A 21,234-nucleotide genomic window follows, 5' to 3' on the forward strand; every position below is an offset into this window, starting at 1 on the left:
AAAAGGACTCACCTCACAAAAGAGGGTAAGCTTGTCATCAGGGAGAAGCCCGTTAGCCTCATCCAAAAGAAAATCTCTACGGATGAATTTTTTGAATCCCCAGTCCTTGCCTTGCACAAACCTATAAGCTCGTTGACTCTCTAGGATGGGAAAAAAAAAGTCATATTTAGGGTTATCAAAAACCAGTCAGTGTATGAAGATACTGGATGTGAGAATTGAACAAAAAGAACATTTACCCATAGCTTTGGTTTCTTCTCCCTTAGCATTCAGGATGGAGAATTTGAATTTTGCCCGAACTTCACTCTTTGGACAGCTGACCAGTAACAGGTAAAGTGACAGGTAATCTTTGCTTTCTTCATCTAGCCCTTTTGGGTTTACTCGCAAACACCTTGCCAAAACAGGAAAAAAAAAAAAAAAAAAAGGTGTCAAAAGTATCCTTAAATGCTTGTGAAGTAACAGAATAGAACATCAGAATCAAGAGGGAGATATTTAAAGAAAAGTTACTCATATCAGATTATGATTCAGTAGAATTACTACTTGGGAACCACCTTTCTAGAGCAATTTGGGTCATCTTTTAAAAGTAAACAACAAAAATAAAGGGGCTTTCTTGAACCCCTTCTTGAGGGGGCGTGAACCTGTTTAAAAGTAAACAACAAAAATAAAGGGGCTTTCATCTTTTTCACCCTAAAACATTTTAAAATTCAGCCTAGTCTTGCTATATTCCAATCCTCAATCTCAGAAACAGCCGCCCTTAATTTTGTTAAGACAACAGAGAAACAAAAAACAAAACAAAACCCAATGAACCCTTTAATATCACTGTGGAAGAGAAAAAGTATTCTAGAGAAATATGCAAATGGTACCTAATCTTTTACAGATTATTTTATCAATCTGGCAATAATACTCTGAAAATAAAGAAGGAAGTATGGAAGAAGCACAGACAAAAGTAAATCCCCATTATACACGGTAGGGTTGCAAACTAGGCTTCTAAATAGTTAGAGACACCAATCTGTTATGGATGGATCAAAATAAAATTTAAGCAGAACTGAATAGGTTCAAGTGAGTTAAGTTGTAAATGTCATTAGCTGAACTGCATGTGGTTCAGACACTGCTTCTATCACATAGAATACATAGGCCATATGTATCCTTAGGCCTTGCCAGTATTATGACACCTCTCTTAAACAGGTGGCCCAATCCAGTGCCTCTCCAGGGAGTACAGATGCCACATACATCACTATACAATATGCTACAGATATGAATTTAAATACAATGCCTAAGAATAAACAGCTCTCTCAATACCTAGTGGTTCACTGCTTAATGTACATAGCTAAATAAAAGAATAAACAATTCTTCAGTTGGTTGTCAAAGAGCTCCAAACTGGTTCAGAGATATATTTGGTCTTTGTGATGGGCATATGGGTATATCCTTAAGTGCCTGCTCCTCTTCTTTAAGATGACACATGATTTTGATTTTTTCAAATGTTATTTGAAAAATCCATAGTGAAAAAGCCAGAATTTTGACCCAAGCAATGTTGATATATACTAAGACAGCACACCATCTTTGTTCTTATGAACAGTAACAAGGGTAAAGCTGAGATGCCAACAACCTTGAAAAATCAGTTCAGTCCATTTACATAAATAACATTGTACAGTTGATGATGACTGATCCCCACTCCCAGATCACGTTGCCCTTGCCATAGGGATTAGTTTAGAGAACTCAGACCTCATCCATTCAATGCTACTGTGACATATTCTTGGCACATAGTGGGTTATGTCCATTGCTACTACTAGTCAGCCTTTAAGCACAAGGAAAGCTAGCATGGAGAGCAGGCTGAGAAGAGAGAGATGGGTCCTTACTCTAACCACTAGCCTGCTGGCTAAATTCCATCCTACAACCTGGTCAGTCCAGTCCATAGGCAAATAACCTCCCCCCTTTACTGCTTAAAAATAAGCAATTAAAAAGTCGAAATTTTTTGTTTAAGCTAGATTTCTAGCTTTTCTTGGAAAAAAAGAAAATCTGGTGATAGTCAGCCCTTATTCAGATAGCTATGGTTGGCTGAGTTGAGTATCTTCTGCTCCTTTTAGAAGGATACCTACTTGATTGCCAAGTAGCTACCACTCATACCATGTATGGATATCATTTTTAACATTGGTCCTCTTTATTCATTTGTATTACTCTACTGCTTGAGTTTGATGATCTCTGATAAATTCAGTGAATTAATCAAATTTTTGTGATCACCTATTGTTTGCTAGGCACTGTTCTGAGCACTGGGGACATAGTAAAAACAAAACAAAGTCCCTGTTTTCAAGAACTTAACATTCTAGGGCTGGGATTGTAACTCAGTGAAAGAACACTCACCTAGCATGTGTGAGGCCCTGTGTTTGAGCCTCAGAACCACATAAAAATGAATAAGTAAACTAAAGGTAATGTGTCCAACTACAACTAACAAATATTAAAAAAAAAAAAAAAAAAAACTTAACATTCTAATCAGTGTCCCATAAAACCAAGCAAAACAGGCAACTTAGGGAAAAAAATTTTTACAGGTAGAGGTATTCTTCCTCACCATTTCAGTTTATCATTGGCTCCTGATGAAAAGGTTGAACTTTTAATGACTTCACCCATTTCTTCCCGGCAAAAGCTAAAGTTATTAATGGTCCACATGTAGGAGAATTTCACTACCTTGATCTGTTGATAGAAAATCAGGAAAGCAATTAAATAGGAAGTGGAAAAAAAAAAAAAAAAGGCTTAAGATCAGATAAATATTTTCCCTCCTCCCTCTCTCTACGTGATGCCCGCCCGCTAGGAAGATAGCATGGCTGGGCTAGCAAGGAGGTTCAGCGTTTTCTTGCTTTAGTTCCCTCATTTTTAAAAAATCTCATACTGACCACTTGCTTTTCATAACTTTTTGAGTTTCTGAGAAACAATGGATGGAAAATGAAAAAACATGGAGCAGAGGGACCAGTATCAATCCAGGGTTGGGAAAGCAGATGATAATACCAGAGTCTTCAATTGAGATGTTGAGAACACTGCCTGGGGTTGCAAATCTCAGACATGGATCCCCCAGCAGGGGAGCCTTAGTGCATATATCAAGGGGATATAAACAAATCTAGTTTCTAAGATTTCCCCTTTCAACCATCATCGAAAAACACTACTCTTGGAAATTCAGATTCCATGTGAAAAACCAAGAAAAGAATGCAAGGTTGACAAGCACTTTAAATGTTCCAGAGAAAGCAGGAAACACAACATAGAAAAGCAAAAAGAATATTTGTTCATCAAATCCTCCCAAGATGCAAGATTTACAGGGTGAATCAAGAAATTACCTGAGTGTAGCACCAGCTCTCAGCTACTGGGCCACTCGACATTTCTGCCGGAGGTGGAGGACTTGGAACCCTTGACATCGCCAGTTTGAAGGTTAAACAAGGTTTCCAAAGTCAGGGAACAAAGATTTCTGTTCTTTCTTCACTCTGGTTGAATCCAACAAACAATATTTATTAGATTGGTTTACTATTCTTTGTTTGATCTTCTAGAGACTGGAAATTTTGTGGTTTGTCTGGAAAGCTTTATCCTGACCATTCACATGGCTCCTTACCACTTAGGTCTCAAATTTAATATTTACCTCAGAGAAGACCACCTAAAGTAGTCTCCTACTCAGTTATAGCAGCCTATCTTAACCCTTGCACAGTGCTCAATATTATCTTACCAAATTATCTTATTCAAAGCCTAGATAAAGAACATCTATGAAAAGGCTGCCTGCAAAGGAGCCAGCAAGATTATCAGATGCAACTTCATACTTCCCAACTTGCCACTGGCTCCTTCCCTAAAGGCACAAATGTTCCTCTCCTAACACAATATGACCTTGTTACCCCTCTACCCCACCCCACAAGGCCTAGTACATGCCAGGCAAGCACTTTACCAACTAAGCTACATCCCCAGCAATATTGCTCTAACTTTGCGTCATCTCTTATACTTGCTGCTAAAGTAGTAGAAATCTTTTACTCCTCAAACCTTTGCTAGCTGCATTCTTTTTATTTTATTTTATTTTAGTTGTAGTTGGACACAATACCTTCTATTTTATTTTATTTATTTTTATGTGGTGCTGAGGATTAAACCCAGAGCCTCTTGTGTGCTAGGGGAGTGCTCTACCACTGAGCCACAATCCCAAGCCTGCTAGCTGCATTCTTAAAGGCAACATTTTTACACCTTTCTTAAATGTGCTCCTTTCTCTAAGGGGCATTAGAGAATATCTCCTCACAATTTTACCATCTGATTTTCTAGATCCTTCTGTTGCTGATCATTCCTCAAATCTCTTGGATTCTCTTCCTGTATTGTTGCTTCCCATGGTTTAATCCTTGATCATTTTCTCAATCTACATTGTCTTTATGGCAATTTTATCCATCTTAACAGTGTCAATTTATTGGCCTTACACAAATGTTTCCCAAATCTCTCTAAGTCTTACCTCTCTCATAAACCCCAGTCTATTTTTTTTTTAAGTTGTAGATGGACACAATACCTCTATTGTATTTATTTACTTTTATGTGGTGCTGAGGATCCAACACAGTCCCTTACACATGCTAGGCAAGCACTCTGCCACTGAGCCCCAGCCCCAGGCCCTGCCTATTTTCAAATAACTGCTATACATCTCAGTGGACAGTATTCCAGCAGCAAAGCAAATCCAACTTAAACTTCTCTATAAAGCCTTTCTAAATACAAAGGACATTAAAAAAAAAATTGGTGAATTTTGGGCAGGAGGGAATAAGGAAATATAGGTCAAAGGGTACAAAGTTGCACATAGGTAGGCTGAGTAAGTCTAAAGATCTAACAACATAAAGACTACAGTTAATTGTAATATATTCTGTATTGTATTCTATACTGGAAATTTGCTAAGAGGGTAGACTTCGTGTGCTTTTTTCACATGTACACATGTGGGAAATAAGTTAATTGGCTTGACTGAAGTAATCATTTCACTATGCATATACATATCAAAATACTAGGTTGCATACCTTAAATACATATGATTTTAAAACTGGTGAATTTTTTGGGGGAGGTATACCAGGGATTGAACTCAGGGGGCACTTGACTACTGAGCCACATCCCCAGCCCTATTTTGTATTTTATTTAGAGACAGGGTCTCACTGAATTGCTTATTAGCACCTTGCTTTTGCTGAGGCTGGCTTTGAACTCATGATCCTCCTGCTTCAGCCTCTTGAGCTGCTGGGATTACATGCGTGTACCACTGTGCCCAGCTTGGCAACAATTTTTAAGTAACATAAACAAAGTCAAGACAGAAGGAAAGGAAAAAAATCTTGTAATGCATATATTAATAATTTTATTAATATATAAAAATTGATTATAAATTGTTCATACAAAAGTCAATAAGAAAAAGGACAACTATCCTGTACAAGTTATCACTAACAATAAAAGAAAGAAAAAAGAAAATATCTCTTAAACATTTTATATCTCCTAGACCAGCAAGAAAAAAATATTTAACCATAGTATGAATGAGAAAATAGGAACTTTCATAAACTATTGGTAAGGCTGTAAAGCAGTAAGTATACCACATATGGGAATCTGGCCATGTCCAGCAAAATTTAAAGAATATGTACCCTAAGCCTTAGTAATCTCATTCTTAGCTGTGTATGCATTAGAGCACTGGTTCTCAAGTTTGGAGCGCTTCAGAATCACCTCTTAAACAGATTGCTGGCCCCACCCCCAAAGTTTCTGATTCAGAGGTTTGGGCTGGGCACAAGAGGCTGCATTTCTAACAAGATTCCAGGTGATCCTGATGTGCTTCTTCTGGAGCCACATTTGAGAACCACTGCCCTAGAAAACTCTATGCTTAGGCACAAGAAAACATAGACGGGAGTGTTCAAAATGACACTCTAACAGTGAAAAACTAGACACAAACTAAAAATCCATTAGTAGGGAAACAGATAATTAAATTAGATTATTTCCACATAATGGGAAACTATTATTTCTTATTTGTAATTAATAAACTAGATCTATAGCACCATGGACATCACAGAACTGAGGAAAAAGGAAGTTCTGGAATGACATGTGCCGTGCAGTATATTATTTATGCAAATTTAAGATTTAAGTACTATTACAGATATATGCATGAAGTAGACGCAAAAAAAAAAGAAAGAAAGAAAAAACAACACTGACAAGTTATAAGTTTTATGATCACAGGAGAGAAAGAATAAGATTGGGAAGAGAATATAAGATACTTCAACTGTGTTACGTTTGTTTTAAAATAAGGATGACATGAGGCAAATATGAGAATACAAGTATTTGTTAAGGATGACAGGTACTTGGGTACTGTACAACAGTTTAAGGATATTGTCTGATTTATAATAACCAAGGGATAATTTTCTTTCCTGAACACCTGGTTAGTTTTCAACTATGGACAAACAATTTAAATATTATAACTGATCATGTTGCCCTCTTTACTGGGCCAGTAGGAAGCCCTAAGACAAATCTGTGACTTATATCTTAGAACTACAGATTCATATGCCTGTTTAATTATTTTACACCTTATATATGATCATATACTCACTCTGTAACAACTCTAATAGCTTAATTATTCCCTTTTCTCTCAACTGTTGTCTTTTATATGTTGTCGGGGATATGGCTCAGCAGTTAAGCACCCCTGAGTTCAATCCCCCATAAAAAACAAAACAAAACACCAAATACTATTGTGATCACCTTCAAAGTAAGCCTGCATCTGAAAGAAAAATTCTTACAGAACTATTTATTTGTTCAGTAACAAGCAAATATACCTTATGCAGTTTTACAAATCCCAGTTACCATTACTGGTCAGAATGAAATTTCAAAAGTCCCACTTTTGGGTAAGGTGGCAATGAGATGTAAATTTTACATAGTAGTTAGCATAAAATTTGGCTCTGGAGGTGTGTGCTTCAACACTCATCTCTACACTAAGCCATCATAAAAATTCTAATTTGAAGTTTTTTGTTAAAAATGTAAACTTCAAGTTTATCTGATAATTAATCATCTAGAAATTCTCAAGCACAAGAAAAGGACAAAATTTAAAAACCAGATTACTTTAATTATTGCTACAAAATCTTGGTCTATTACTACAACCAAGAAAATAAATATTAGATTGGTCTTAGTTATTTTTCTCCATCTTCTCTGCTGCAGTCAAGTCATGTGTGTGTGTATCACCACCCATCTTCCAATTTTTAAAAAAAATGTATAACCCAGCAGTTAGTAGAACTGAAGACTCAGTCTTAGAGTCTCAGGAGCTCTAACCATACAACCTGCTGGGAGGGAAATTGACTAGGATAGCACAAGTCTAATTAATTTCACTTATAGCAGGTACCATGGGCAAAGTTTTCATCAGCAAAGTAGCCTGGTGCTACATGAACTCTCTAGCACTTCATGCCAATTGCTGCAGATGCCCAGCAGAAAAACAATTTTAGAAAAGAGAGATCTATTTGAGGGTCATAGGTTGAGAATCTTTGCAGGAGACAACTAGAGCCAAAATATGTTTGTTCATAGCTTCAAACAAGTTAAGACAAGACCGTCCAAGTTCTCTTAATGCCAAGCTTCTAGTATGCTGACAACTCTGAGGCTGAACATATCTGTTATATACCATCACTTATTTTCCTGCTTACCAATCTTGACTTGTGAAGAAATACCTCTTCTGATTACATCAAGAAATATACTTCAAATTATCTTTGTCAATCTTTGTAATATCACTTAAATTAGCACCAGTTAACTAATAGCTCTCTCAGACAGAATGCTTCCTAGCAGGCATTATGAGACCATGGGTCATTAACCATTTTTTTTCTTTTTAAATATATTAACTTTATTTATTTTTATGTGGTGCTGAGGATTGAATCCAGTGCCTCACACGTGCAAGGCAAGCACTCTACCACTGAGCTATAACCCCAGCCCCTCATTAACCATTTTTGACAAGAGATTTAAGTCAATCAACATAATATGATTTCAACCTAGAAGGTTAAATTCCAGAGGACAGACAAATATAAAAAATAAAATGTACTGATGCTGTTATAACACACAAATAATGCTTTGAACAGAAATTACACTGTTTCTGAACAGACACTTCACAGAAGAAATACAATTGATCAACAAATATATGAAAAAGTGTTCAACATCTCTAGCAATTAGAGAAATGCAAATCAAAACTATTCTAAGATCTCATCTCCTGTCAGAATGGCAATCATTAAGAATACAGGCAACAATAAATGTTGGCGAGAATGTGGTGAAAAAGATACACTCATACGTTGCTGGTGGGACTGCAAACTGGTGCAACCACTATGGAAACAGTACGGAGATTCCTCAGAATATTGGGAATAGAACCACCTTTTGACCCAGCTATCCCACTCCTTGGTTTATACCCAAAGGACTTAAAATTAGCATACTACAGTGATGCAGCCACATCAATGTTTTGTTTTGTTTTAACACCATATCTTTATTTTACATTTATGTGGTGCTGAGGATTGAACCCATTGCCTCGTGCATGCTAGGGGAACACTCTACCACTGAGCCACAACCCCAGCCCCACACATCAATGTTTATAGCAGCTCAATTCACAATAGCTAGACTATGGAACAAACCTAGGTGTCCCTCAATAGATGAATGGATAAAGAATATATGGTATATATACTCAATGGAATATTACTCAACTTTAAAGCAAAGTAAAACTATGGCATTTGCCAGTAAATGGTTGGAGCTGGAGAATATGATGCTAAGCTAAATAAGCCAATACCACAAAACCAAAGGCCAAATGTTTTCTCTAATATGCAGATACTAATTTACAATAAGGTGTGTGGGGGGGCACTACGGAAGAATAGCATTACCTAGATTAGGTCAAGGGAAGTGATGGGAGGGGAGAGGAGGGAATGTGAAGATAGAAAAGACAGTAGAATGAAACAGACATTACTACCATATGTATATATGTAACTGCATGACCAATGATTCTGCAACATGTACACAGAAAAATGAGAAATTATTTCCACTTACGTATTATATAAAGTGCATAAATGCCTTCTACTGTCATGTATAACTAATTAAAACAAATTAAAAAATTAAAAAAGAAATTACACTGTTCAATTTCCAACCAAACCTATATTTTCCTGCCTTCTTTTATACTTTCGAAAGTCCTGCTGCCTCCAGCAGACTTTAAGCTACTAAGAATATACAGCTGTGTTCCTTGTATCCATCACCTTACTACCTGGCATAGCTTGCCTTTAACCAAAGATATTCACTCAGTATTTATCCAGTTGCATTTTAAGTTCTTTATATTTTCTAATTTGTTGCTTCTTCACAGCCCTTTCAACGATGTTTAGTGTATCAGATTTGCACTGTAATAAGGATCATTGATTTATTTATTTATTGAATTTAGTACCACACACAAATTCTAAAAGTGGAATTATTATTTTTATTTTTAGTTGTAGATGGACACATACCTTTATTTTATTTAGTTATTTTTTAGGATTGAACCCAGTACCTCTCACATGCTAGGCAAGCGCTCTACCACTGAGCCACAACCCCAGATCACATTAATTTATTCTTTTGGACAAATTACAAAGCCCCAACTCTCAACCTGGCACATCAATCTCAATTCTCATAAAAGTGAGCCCCAAGAAGAGAAAGACTGGTTATAATTGTATTTATTCTTGAACTAATTTGGGCTAAACTCCTATATTATCAGAATTCTTTCAAGATATATAAATTCCTTGTACAAAAAGGGAAATGTCCCAATAGTTTATCCCATAGAGAATACAGACTAGGCTAGAATATTCTCTGGAAAGTGTTACATACTGTGCAGTCATTTGTTTGTCTTTGATTCCTCCAGGACCATTCCTCTCATCAATCTAACCTACTTATCCAAATTCAAAAAAAAAAAAATCAAATCAACCAAGTAACACATGTAGACACGTATCTCACTTGAGTTCTATGAATTAGCTTTATGTCCATTTATTTTAAAATGATAGGAATAAGATTGTGAAATTATTAGATTGAACCATGAAACTATTGTTTTGTGTGCCAAAAAAATAGTTGAATATAGGCAATTTCATGTGGTACAACATAATACACAATATGCACAAGCTGGGAATGTAGTTTCTTGCCAGAGAATGGTTAGTGACTTTAAAAAACCTATCCCTCTCTCTCTTTTTCAATCTTTTGGTTTAAAGCCTTGTACAGTTTCCAAGTAAAGAAAAATCCAATGTCGTATCTATTTTAAACCTGAGAGACATTTGCATTTTCCAAACCAGAGATGCCAAAAAAGATCATTGATTTAAAAAAAAACAAAAACAAAAAACAAAACACCAAAACCAACAACTATAAAAGACTTGGGTATACTCATTTTTGAGAAACTAATGTAACCTAAGAGGAGCTTTTCCTTTTTGTTTCTGTTACAGTGTACTCAATCATATACAGCCCAGGAGGTAATAATTTCTTTCTCATTACCTCAAGGACAGTTATTACAGGTCATACTGACTTTCCTTTGTTGCAAGGTTTGAATGACTTTTGAATATCTATTATGAGTAAATCTTCTGGAGTTCAATCTAACAAAATACTAAATGTGTGTATGTATGTTTGTTTTTCTAATTAGAGACACTTCTTAAAATGAACCTAAGGGCAATGAAGAGTGACCTCAATCACCAAAGGAAGAACTGAGGTTTCCTTATTTATTTTTTAATCAGTTTCATGCTTTGTAAAATAATATGAATTAAAGATGACTGGTCTTTTATTTCATTTTTAAAAATTCTTAAACACTGAACCTATAGAAGGATTTAACAATATTAAATCAATCTAGAGATCAAGAAGAAAAAAGCCAATAGCCTAACAGAAAAATGGGGGGAAAAATGGTTTACAGAAATGGCAGTATCAATGTTTCTAAATTACACACTGATTCAACCACTGAATTGGCAAAGATCAAAATGTTTGATAATGTTTCCCCAGGGTAAGGAGAACAAATCTGGTTGTAGTACAAATCATTACAATCTCTGTGAAAGGCAATATCTATTAAGAAATGCACATGCCCTTTGATCCAGCAATTCCACTTATAAAAAATAAATATCAAAAAATTAATTAATTAATTAATTAATAAAAGAAGCAGCAGAGGACAAAAAAATATTTTTTTAAAAAATAAATAAAAATATGTTTAGGCACATAGCAAGTTTTTTCTAGGCCAGGCTAAGAAGTAGGACCATATTTCTGGCACAGACTTCTCTAATTAAGGGTTAAAGCCAGCATGATAATGGTGTGTGCACCTGGGAGGCTGAGGCAGGAAAACCACTTGAGTTCAGGAGTTTGAGGCTGGCCTGGGCAACAAAGCAAAAACCTGATTTCAAAAAAAGAAAAGAACTGAATTGTTCTTGCTACTGTTATAAAAGTACAGTATTAAGTGTGCAAGTCAATACATTTAAGATGTTCCCAGTTTGCAGATATTTCTTAAGCAAGTATAGATTGTGAAATGGTTTTGAGGTTTAGATATGCTTTTGTACATTTTAAAAAAATAGCCTTTTTTCCTTCTTCTCAACCCAAGCATTATACGATAGTGTTTTACAGAAATAGCCTCACTAGTAAGGTTCATCCAAAGTAAGCTGAAGATGACAAGGAGGTACATGATTCTCAAGTCACTGAATACAGTAGGAGAGCAGTGGAATGCTTCCACTGAATCCCCCATTCTTAGTGGCTGTTTACAGCACTGCTCCCTTCTTACAGATTCTAAATAACTACAAACTGTCCTTGTCCCCAAGGAGATCTTAGCTGCCAGCTCAAAGGTTAGAACATGGAATAAGTCTCACTTTTCCAGTAGCAATGCAACTTCTTCAGTTAGCAAAATAATCAGAGCAGAAAAATTTATTGCTGATTTAAGTTAATGACCAGGGAATCATTCCTTCCCCTTAAAAACTATCCATTATGTAAGAGTCACTGATATAGACATATCAGCACAATTCTCTAACCCAAAATATGTCAAGGGGGAATGCAATGCATCTTTGTTCCAAATGCAGAGAGGCTTGCCCTGGAAAGGGACAGGTGTCACTCATACATCTTGTGGGACTGAGATGTTAATAAGACTTCTGGAGTTTATGTTTTGCTTTTTAATTTAGGCACAAATGACTAGTAAGAGAAATACAACCACGTAACAACATAAGAGGAAAAAAATCACTGTCTCTGCTTGGATGTAGGATCAAGCAAATAACCATGGCTGCAACAAGCACAAATTTCAAAAAGTCTAAGTTAATACCATCAGGTGATGTGTTGCTGCTGTTAATTACAGAACCCCTATAGGGTAGAAAAACTCAACCAGCCGCCAAAAGAAAGAAAAAAAGAGAAAGAAAGGAAAGAAGAAAGGAGGGAGGGAGGAAAAGAAAAGGTAAAAAAAAGATAGAACTCACGAGATTTAAGCTTCTCCACATATCACTTTGAAAATCCATCACTTAGGAGATGTTTAAAATGAAATGACATGAATTCAAACCAAGAAACAAACCTGATTATGCAGGGGCTATTTCACTTCAAAGTGGGTCTCAGTTCCAAAAGAATACATCTTTAGAAATAAGGTTAGGTAAAACCAACCTACCAGCTTTGGCTCCATTTTCACAAATCAGAATCATGTGTCAATTTCAATGAATGACTTGGGCAAAATTCTCTAGGGTCACAAAAGGTGAACTTGGGAAAGATGAAGATTTTTAACACATCCCACATGTGGTCAAAGATTTTTTAGGTTGAAAAAACCACTTAAACAGCTAGAAAAGAATAAAAATAAATAAATAAAAATGAGGAGTAGGAGGAAAGGCGGGGTAGGCAAACCCCCTATGGTTAAAAAGATTCTATTTATTAAATACTTAATATTCCCAAAGCTGTTTTGAGATTTGAGAGGTTATGGTCTCTTCTTCAACTATGACTAGAAAGAACCTTAAAAAATCTAAACAGTGTTGGCTCTAATACTATTTAAGTATGTCCAGTCTGCAAAGAATTCAAAAAAGAGTCATTTCATAAAATAAGCAGAGGTTGCACAACCCCGCAGGGTCCCCTGGTCTTACAAAAGCCAAATTCAACAGGTGTTTTTCTCTTTGGCCATTTATTAATCTATTTTTAAAAAATATTTTTAAATTGTAGTTGGACACAATATCTTTATTTATTCTTATGTGGTGCTGAGGATGGATTCCAGTGCCTAACATGTGCAAGGCGGGCACTCTACCACTGAGCTACAGCCCCAGCCCTCTCTTTGGCCATTTAAACTTTAATCATATCATTTAAAAATATTTCTTGTTAACATTATTTGGCTACAGAAGGGGCCCAAGAAATGTGTTTCAAGGATGAAAGTCTAAATGAGTCTTAGGGTATACAATCTGGAATAAGTACATTAACTTGGAAACTAAAAAGGCTCACATGCTCCAGAGAATTTAGAATACTACAAGGGAAACCAATTACGTTGGGCATTAACTACTACTACCTAACAGTACAGAATTCACTATTCTGTGGAGACACATTTTTAACGAAATATACCTAGACCTTCTTCCAACTATAAGGGTGGGAGTGTTCATCTTCTCCTTTGTGTTCTTAACAGAAGATACCTGACTACTGTTTACGTGGACCATTGTGCCTTACCTGGAAATTATCTGAAGAAAATAAATTCCCTTCTAAAGTTATTAAAAATAAGCCGAATTCTATGCTAAAGTTCTAAGTAGACTAAACTAAATGGAACAAAGGATGGGCAGGAAGTTCTCAGTTTGAAGTGTTCATTCCAAAATTCATTACTCCAGGAAAAAGTAAAACCACACAGGCAGACAAAACAGGGGAAAGTTAGACAGGATGTCTATCCTAACAGAATTTCCTGGCTCCTGATGAACAGTGTCAGAATTTAAAAGATTAAAATGCATTAACACCTATTTCATCCAACAAGACTATAAAAACATACATAAGTATTTGAAGCAAAATTCTCATACCATGCTGGGCACTATGGTACATACGTGTAATTCTGAGTACTCAGAAGGCAGAGGCAGAAGGATCTAAAATTTGAGGCCAGACTCAGCAACTCAAAGAGATCCTCAGCAACTTAGCAAGACCCTGTCTCAAAATAAAAATAAAAAAGGGATGGAGGTGTAGCTCAGTGTAGACTGTTCCTGGATTGAAGCCCCAGTACTGTTACCCTTCACACCAATCTCATACCACAAGTAAAAGTCTCACATTGCAAAGTAAAAATTTTAAGGTGGTAGCCATCTTCATGGGAAGATTTTTTTTTAAAGATTAAGGTACAGGGCTGGGGATGTGGCTCAAGCGGTAGCGCGCTCGCCTGGCATGCGTGCGGCCCAAGTTCTATCCTCAGCACCACATACAAACAAAGATGTTGTGTCGTCCGAAAACTAAAAAATAAATATTAAAAAAAAAATTCTCTCTCCCTCTCTCTCTCACTCTTTAAAAAAAAAAAAAAAAGATTAAGGTACAATACCCAAAGGCAGTCTATTAAAAAAAAATCAAACTCATTTTATATAGTAAAATGAAGCCTATAACATTGCTTCAAGGTATCTTTTTTAAAAATAAATTATCATTTTAACTTTTTAAAATAAATTATCATTCTAACTTCCCTAAAGATTTCTTTTAAAGAGAAAAATAATCTTATTCTAAGGCCTCTGTACCATGTATTACCAATCATTGATTAAAATTTTAAATCCAAACATCTTTGTTTCCTTCTACCATCAATGTATAGCCTTATCCCAGTATATAGTAGCCACCAGAAAAGATCTGAATAAGTAATTCTGGTTTATTCCAGGTAGGCTATTTATAATAAAACTTTTTTGAAGTCAGTGATAAAAAAAATGTTTAATGCTGTAAAGCTTCATTATTATTTAAAAAATTATACATGCCTACCTTATGACTTCAACTATACCTACCATTTGCACTGAAATGAAACAGCAGATTACACTCAAGATATGCACTTTTTAGCAATGGTAAATATTTCTATGTATCTCATTATGCTTTTCCCCCACAACTATGTTTGAAATTAAACTATATTTTTAAAATTCACTCAGTCAAAAGTCAGTAGAAAAACTCTAATTTGTCTAACAGGAAATCTTGTTGGAAACAAAGATAATGAATCAGAGTTAACCAGATTCTGAATCATAAGTCTTTACTTGGGCTATCCTTTAAAGGGAAAAGCTCACAAAAATCAAGTGATTTATCTACAAAGAAATGACTGGTAAAAAGGATTTACTAAACAAAATTACCATTCTTATATCTCATCACTAGTTCTGAATGCTCTATTTTTTAGTCATCTATCAAAAAGATTATGGGGCTGGGGTTGTGGCTCAGCGGTAGAGCACTTGTCTAGAACGTGTAAGACCCTGGGTTCGATCCTCAGAACCACATAAAAATAAATAAATGAAATAAAGGTATTGTGTCCAACTACAACTAAAAAATAAAAATATTTTTAAAATATTATGTTTAGAAATGAAAGAAACATCTGAGTTAGTTCTTCCAATGAACTGGCCTATGAGAGCAGCAAAAATAAAACAAATGACTTACCTTATGTCAATATTCACAAGAGAGGAGTGGTCGTTTTTGCCAGTTCCCTAACAAAATGCTGAAAGAATTATTATTGAGTTTTTATGTAAAATTCCCTTTAAAAAAAAGTGCTATATGGGGCTGAGGCTGCAGCTTAGCCGTAGCGCACTTGCCTGGCACATGTGAGGCACTGGGTTTGATTCTCAGCATTGCATTTAAATAAATAAATAATAAAGTTCTATCAACAACTAAAAAATATATTTTTAAAATTGCTATATGGTTAAATTATTCCAAAACAAGACATATTTAAACAAAGCCATGTACCCTATGGTTTTAACAAGTAGCTGCCACACTAAGATGGGGTGTGGGCAGGATTTCACTGAAGATTGGGCTATGTTAAGACCTTGTGCTGGGTACAGTGGTGCACGCCATTAATCCCAGCAGCTTGGGAGGCCGAGGCAGGAGGATCCTAGGTTCAAAGCCAGCCTCAGCAACAGCAAGGTGCTAAGCAACCAGTGAGCAGAGAGACCCTGTCTCTAAATAAAATACAAAATAGGGTGGGGGATGTGGCTCAGTGGTTGAGTGCCCCTGAGTTCAATCTCCAGTAACCCCCCACCCCAAAAAAGACCTTGTATACTGATTATACAAGGGAAAGAAAAGTTCCTTCTGAAGACTAGTGAGATATCTTGGTTAAACAACACCACTACTCTAATAATCTGCCATATCCTAGTAGGTGACTCAAAACACAAACAAATAAAAGTGGTTGCAAGGCTTCTAGGAGCTTAACCTAGGCAGAAAATTCTGACACTGTCTTCCCTTTTGTGGGAAAACAAAGTACTGCATTAATCATTGGTAAGTTGTTCTTAAAAAAATAATATCTCCCGAAACACCAACTTTAACCAGTATGTTGGTACAATTAAGTTTCTTATAGAATACAATAGATTTTGGTAAACCTGTAATGGAATAAGCCATCACCCAAAACTATACTGGTGCCAAAACAGGGCAGTCTTGATCAGATACCATAAAACAAAGCCTACAAATGTGTCAAGTAGCTCAGTTAAAAGTAGCAAGAATTGCCAGGTGTAGTGGTGAGCACTCCTGTATTCATAGCAGATTAGCCTCCAAAGAGAGGAAGATTATGAGTTCAAAGCCAGCTTCAGCAACTTAGACCCTGAGAAATTTAGGAAGACCCTGTCTCTAGATAAAAAGACAAAAAGGTCGAGCAGGGATGTGGCTCAGTGGGAAAGCACCCCTGAGTTCAATCCCTGGTATCAAAAACAAATAAAAAAATGTAGCAGGAATCAGGTGGAACTCATTCAACAATATTTGCTGAGCACCAACAGTGCAAGGTATTTTTGGGGACAGTGGTGAAAGAGACAGGCAAGATGCCTGACCTTCTGAGGGTAGAAAGATAAATGCCTTTAAGATCTTATAAGACATTGCTCCTACAGAGAAAATAACCAACTCTGTAAAGTAAAAATGCTCTGAATATCTACGATTCTTAAAGCAGAAACCAATAACTTTAGTTCTTTCCTCTCTTTTATTTAAGCTTAAAGTTTTTGTTTCTAGTTAACTTGCCAGAGTTAACATTTTCAGGTTCAATGAACTGGCCAATGTTAAAAGAGTCTGAGACTGTAGTTGAGTGGTTCAGCATTTGTCAGGCATTTGTGAGGCTTTGGGTTTGATCTCCAGCCCCCCCACACATACACAGACACAAGGACTAGGAGAAATAAGGCCACTCTGATTGTGTTGACAGGACAAACTGGTGCTACTCCTTTGGAAAACAGTTTATTATTTTTTTCAATTTTTAATTAACATAATAATTACATGTATTTGTGGAACACTGATATTTCAATACACATTTAGTGTGTAATGATTATTATATCACAGTAATTGACACATACATCACCTCAAATATTTATCATTTTTCCTGCTGAGTACAAAACAATTTAATATTATGTTATAATATAATAACACTAAAGATCCAACAATTCCATTCCCAAATGGCCTAGAGAAACTTCTGTTCAATAATACGAAACTACTACCACATGTTAGCAAGAATGTTCATAACAGCCTCTTTCGTAACAGCTAATTAGAAATAATTCACATGCCCATTAACGGAATGGATAAGTTACAATATATTCACATTGTAGAATGCTATATAGCAATAAGACATTGCTCCTAGAGAGAAAATAATCAACTCTATAAAGTAAAAATGCATTATAGTTCCACATAACCATATATTGTTAGGTTCTGAAAGAAGTCACCAAAAAAAAAAAAAAAAAAGGAAAAAAATCACATTTAAAAGTAATTAAAAGCCAGGTACAGTGACACATGCCTGTAATCCCAGCAATTTGGGTGGGAGGGTGGGTGGAGGGGGGTGGGTGCTGAGGCAGGAGGATCACAAATTCAAACATAGCCTCAGCAACTTAGTGAGTCCCTAAGCAACTCAGCAAGACCCTGTCTCTAATAAATATAAAAAGGGGCTGAGGATGTGGCTCAGTAGTTAAGTGCCCCTGGGTTAAATCCCTGATACCAGAAAAAAAGAAGAAGGAATGCTTTATTTAAAAAGCCAAAGAGCAATTATGACAAATACTATGAACTCAAGTCCTCTTTATTCACTGTTTCCCACCCTTCCTCCACAGAGAAATCTTATTGCAATGAATTTTATGTATCCTTCCAGAGCAGTGTATGTGAATCTGTGTATAAAAATGTATTGCTTCATGTGTTTAATTTTTACATAATGAATTATGTGAGTATATATACATGTGTATATGTATATATATGTAGACATTTTATAGCAGTCATTTTGTTTTCATTTATTCTTGTTTTCTAAAATCTATGTGGGTACAGAGCAATAGTAACAAAAACAGCATGGTACTAGTACCAAAACAGGCGGTACCAATGGTACAGAATAGAGGACACAGAGACTAATCCACAAAGTTACAACTATCTTATATTTGATAAAGGGGCTAAAAGCATGCAATGGAGGAAGGATAGCATCTTCAACAAATGGTGCTGGCAAAACTGGAAATCCATATGCAACAAAATGAAACTGAATCCCCTTCTCTCGCCATACACAAAAGTTAACTCAAAATGGATCAAGGAGCTTGATATCAAATCAGAGACTCTGCGTCTGATAGAAGAAAAAGTTGGCTCCGATCTACATATTGTGGGGTCGGCCTCCAAATTCCTTAATAGGACACCCATAGCACAAGAGTTAATAATAAGAATCAACAAATGGGACTTACTTAAACTAATAAGTTTTTTCTCAGCAAGAGAAACAATAAGAGAGGTAAATAGGAAGCCTACATCATGGGAACAAATTTTTACTCCTCACACTTCAGATAGAGCCCTAATATCCAGAGTTTACAAAGAACTCAAAAAATTAAACAATAAGATAACAAATAACCCAATCAACAAATGGGCCAAGGACCTGAACAGACACTTCTCAGAGGAGGACATACAATCAATCAACAAGTACATGAAAAAATGCTCACCATCTCTAACAGTCAGAGAAATGCAAATCAAAACCACCCTAAGATACCATCTCACTCCAGTAAGATTGGCAGCCATTATGAAGTCAAACAACAACAAGTGCTGGCGAGGATGTGGGGAAAAGGGTACTCTTGTACATTGCTGGTGGGACTGCAAATTGGTGTGGCCAATTTGGAAAGCAGTATGGAGATTCTTGGGAAAGCTGGGAATGGAACCACCATTTGACCCAGCTATTGCCCTTCTGGAACTATTCCCTGAAGACCTTAAAAGAGCGAACTATAGGGATACTGCTACATCGATGTTCATAGCAGCACAATTCACAATAGCTAGACTGTGGAACCAACCTAGATGCCCTTCAATAGATGAATAGATAAAAAAAAAATGTGGCATTTATACACAATGGAGTATTACTCAGCACTAAAAAATGACAAAATCATGGCATTTGCAGGGAAATGGATGGCATTAGAGCAGATTATGCTAAGTGAAGCCAGCCAATCCCTAAAAAACAAATGCCAAATGTCTTCTTTGATATAAGGAGGGCAACTAAGAACAGAACAGGGAGGAAGAGCATGAGAAGAAGATCACCATTAAACAGGGACGAGAGGTGGGAGGGAAAGGGAGAGAAAAGGGAAATTGCATGGAAATGGAAGGAGACCCTCATTGTTATACAAAATTACATATAAGAGGTTGTGAGGGGAATGGGAAAAAAACAGGAGAGAAATGAATTACAGTAGATGGGGTAGAGAGAGAAGATGGGAGGGGAGGGGAGGGGGGACAGTAGAGGATAGGAAAGGTAGCAGAATACAACAGTTACTAATATGGCATTATGTAAAAATGTGGATGTGTAACCGATGTGATTCTGCAATCTGTATTTGGGGTAAAAATGGGAGTTCATAACCCACTTGAATCTAATGTATGAAATATGTCAAGAGCTTTGTAATGTTTTAAACAACCAATAAAAAAAAAATAAAATAAAATCTATGTGGGTATGCTAGGTTTCCCCATTAAACTTCACAGAATCAATATTTCAGCACTTCTACAACTTCTTAGATGAATATTTGAACTGTTTTCACTTCTTTATTTTTTAATGTAGTTGCCGATACATTTATTTATTTATTTATTGGGTGCTGAGGATAGAACCTAGAGCCTCGCATGTGCAAGGCAAGCACTCTACTGTTGAGCCACAACCCCAGCCCCCCAATAGCTGTTTTTTATAAACTTCAGTTTTCTTTCCCTTTTTCCTAAGTTTTAATTTACTACTTTTATTTGGGGGGAGGGGGGTTTGGGGTTGAACCCAGGGCTTTGTATATATGAGGCAAGCACTCTACCAACTGAGCTATATCTCCAGCCCCTCATTTACTACTTTTTAACTCCTACAATATTTTAACCCACTAACTGTGAAACTATTTAGTGATCTGTAGAATCCAGTTCATGTGATTTCTGTGTCACCTTAACATGATTCAGACACAGCTATTTAGCAGTTTCTTAGAGCATTCTAAGCCAAAGGAAGCATTTTAAAAGATAGGCCTTACATTGTTATTGTGTTAGAATTATTACATATAAATTTTTTTCAAATTTTATGACAGTTTCCAGAATAGAAAACAAAACTCCATGGTGTTAATGTTCCAAGAAGAACATATTCTTCTAAATAAAAATTTAAGATAGGAACATATCCTCAAAGGATTATATGTTTCAGTGACCAGTGATTTAACAATTTTTTTCAAAGATGTCTTTAATCCATGTACTTTATTCATTATTGTGAGGTTGAGTATATTTTTTACTTTTATACTGCATGTCTTTACTCCTTTAAACCTGGATCCCATTCAGAGTTTCCAGTACTTGGAATCCTGAAGTGTTACAAATGAAAACTGTTACTCTTCTCTAATAACACACTCTGCCTGCGCAAGTGTTTGAGGAGGACTTCCTTTCTTAACAACTAGTTTGGGCAGCCACCTGTCTCATGAATATATGAACTATCTTTAAGAATTTGAAGGGAATTTATATGCTGAGTATTTTTTTTTTAAACAACCAGTAGGAGCTTAAAATGGAAATCAGAGTAATAAATATAACTACAATTTTAGATGCCTGTGTATTTCTTCTCAGATCTGTTCTTAAAATATGGCTCAGGTCATAAGTATTTTGGTTAGAAAGTTCCTTTGGATCTAGGCTTACTCTGATTTTAACGTGGACGAAATATTCCATCAAGGGTACGAGTGCTAAGTGCTATCTGTATACTCAGAC

The 21,234-nt window shown here is 36.0% G+C and overlaps 1 protein-coding gene across 1 annotated transcript in view; it reads right to left on the bottom strand.

Moving 5' to 3' along the window:
• Spop (speckle type BTB/POZ protein) overlaps positions 1–21,234 on the bottom strand; it is a 75,073-nt gene that overhangs the window by 17,659 nt on the left and 36,180 nt on the right. Inside the window, exons 2-5 of the mRNA XM_076870280.2 lie at positions 3,318–3,461; positions 2,561–2,682; positions 237–388; positions 13–140 (exon numbers count right to left, since the gene is read on the bottom strand). Coding sequence (XP_076726395.1) covers positions 13–140; positions 237–388; positions 2,561–2,682; positions 3,318–3,395 — 480 coding nt within the window. The 5' untranslated portion in view covers positions 3,396–3,461. The remainder of the gene's footprint in view (positions 1–12; positions 141–236; positions 389–2,560; positions 2,683–3,317; positions 3,462–21,234) is intronic.

The sequence above is a fragment of the Callospermophilus lateralis genome, chromosome 11 (genome assembly GCF_048772815.1).
Source record: "Callospermophilus lateralis isolate mCalLat2 chromosome 11, mCalLat2.hap1, whole genome shotgun sequence".
Taxonomy (NCBI): Eukaryota; Metazoa; Chordata; class Mammalia; order Rodentia; family Sciuridae; genus Callospermophilus; species Callospermophilus lateralis.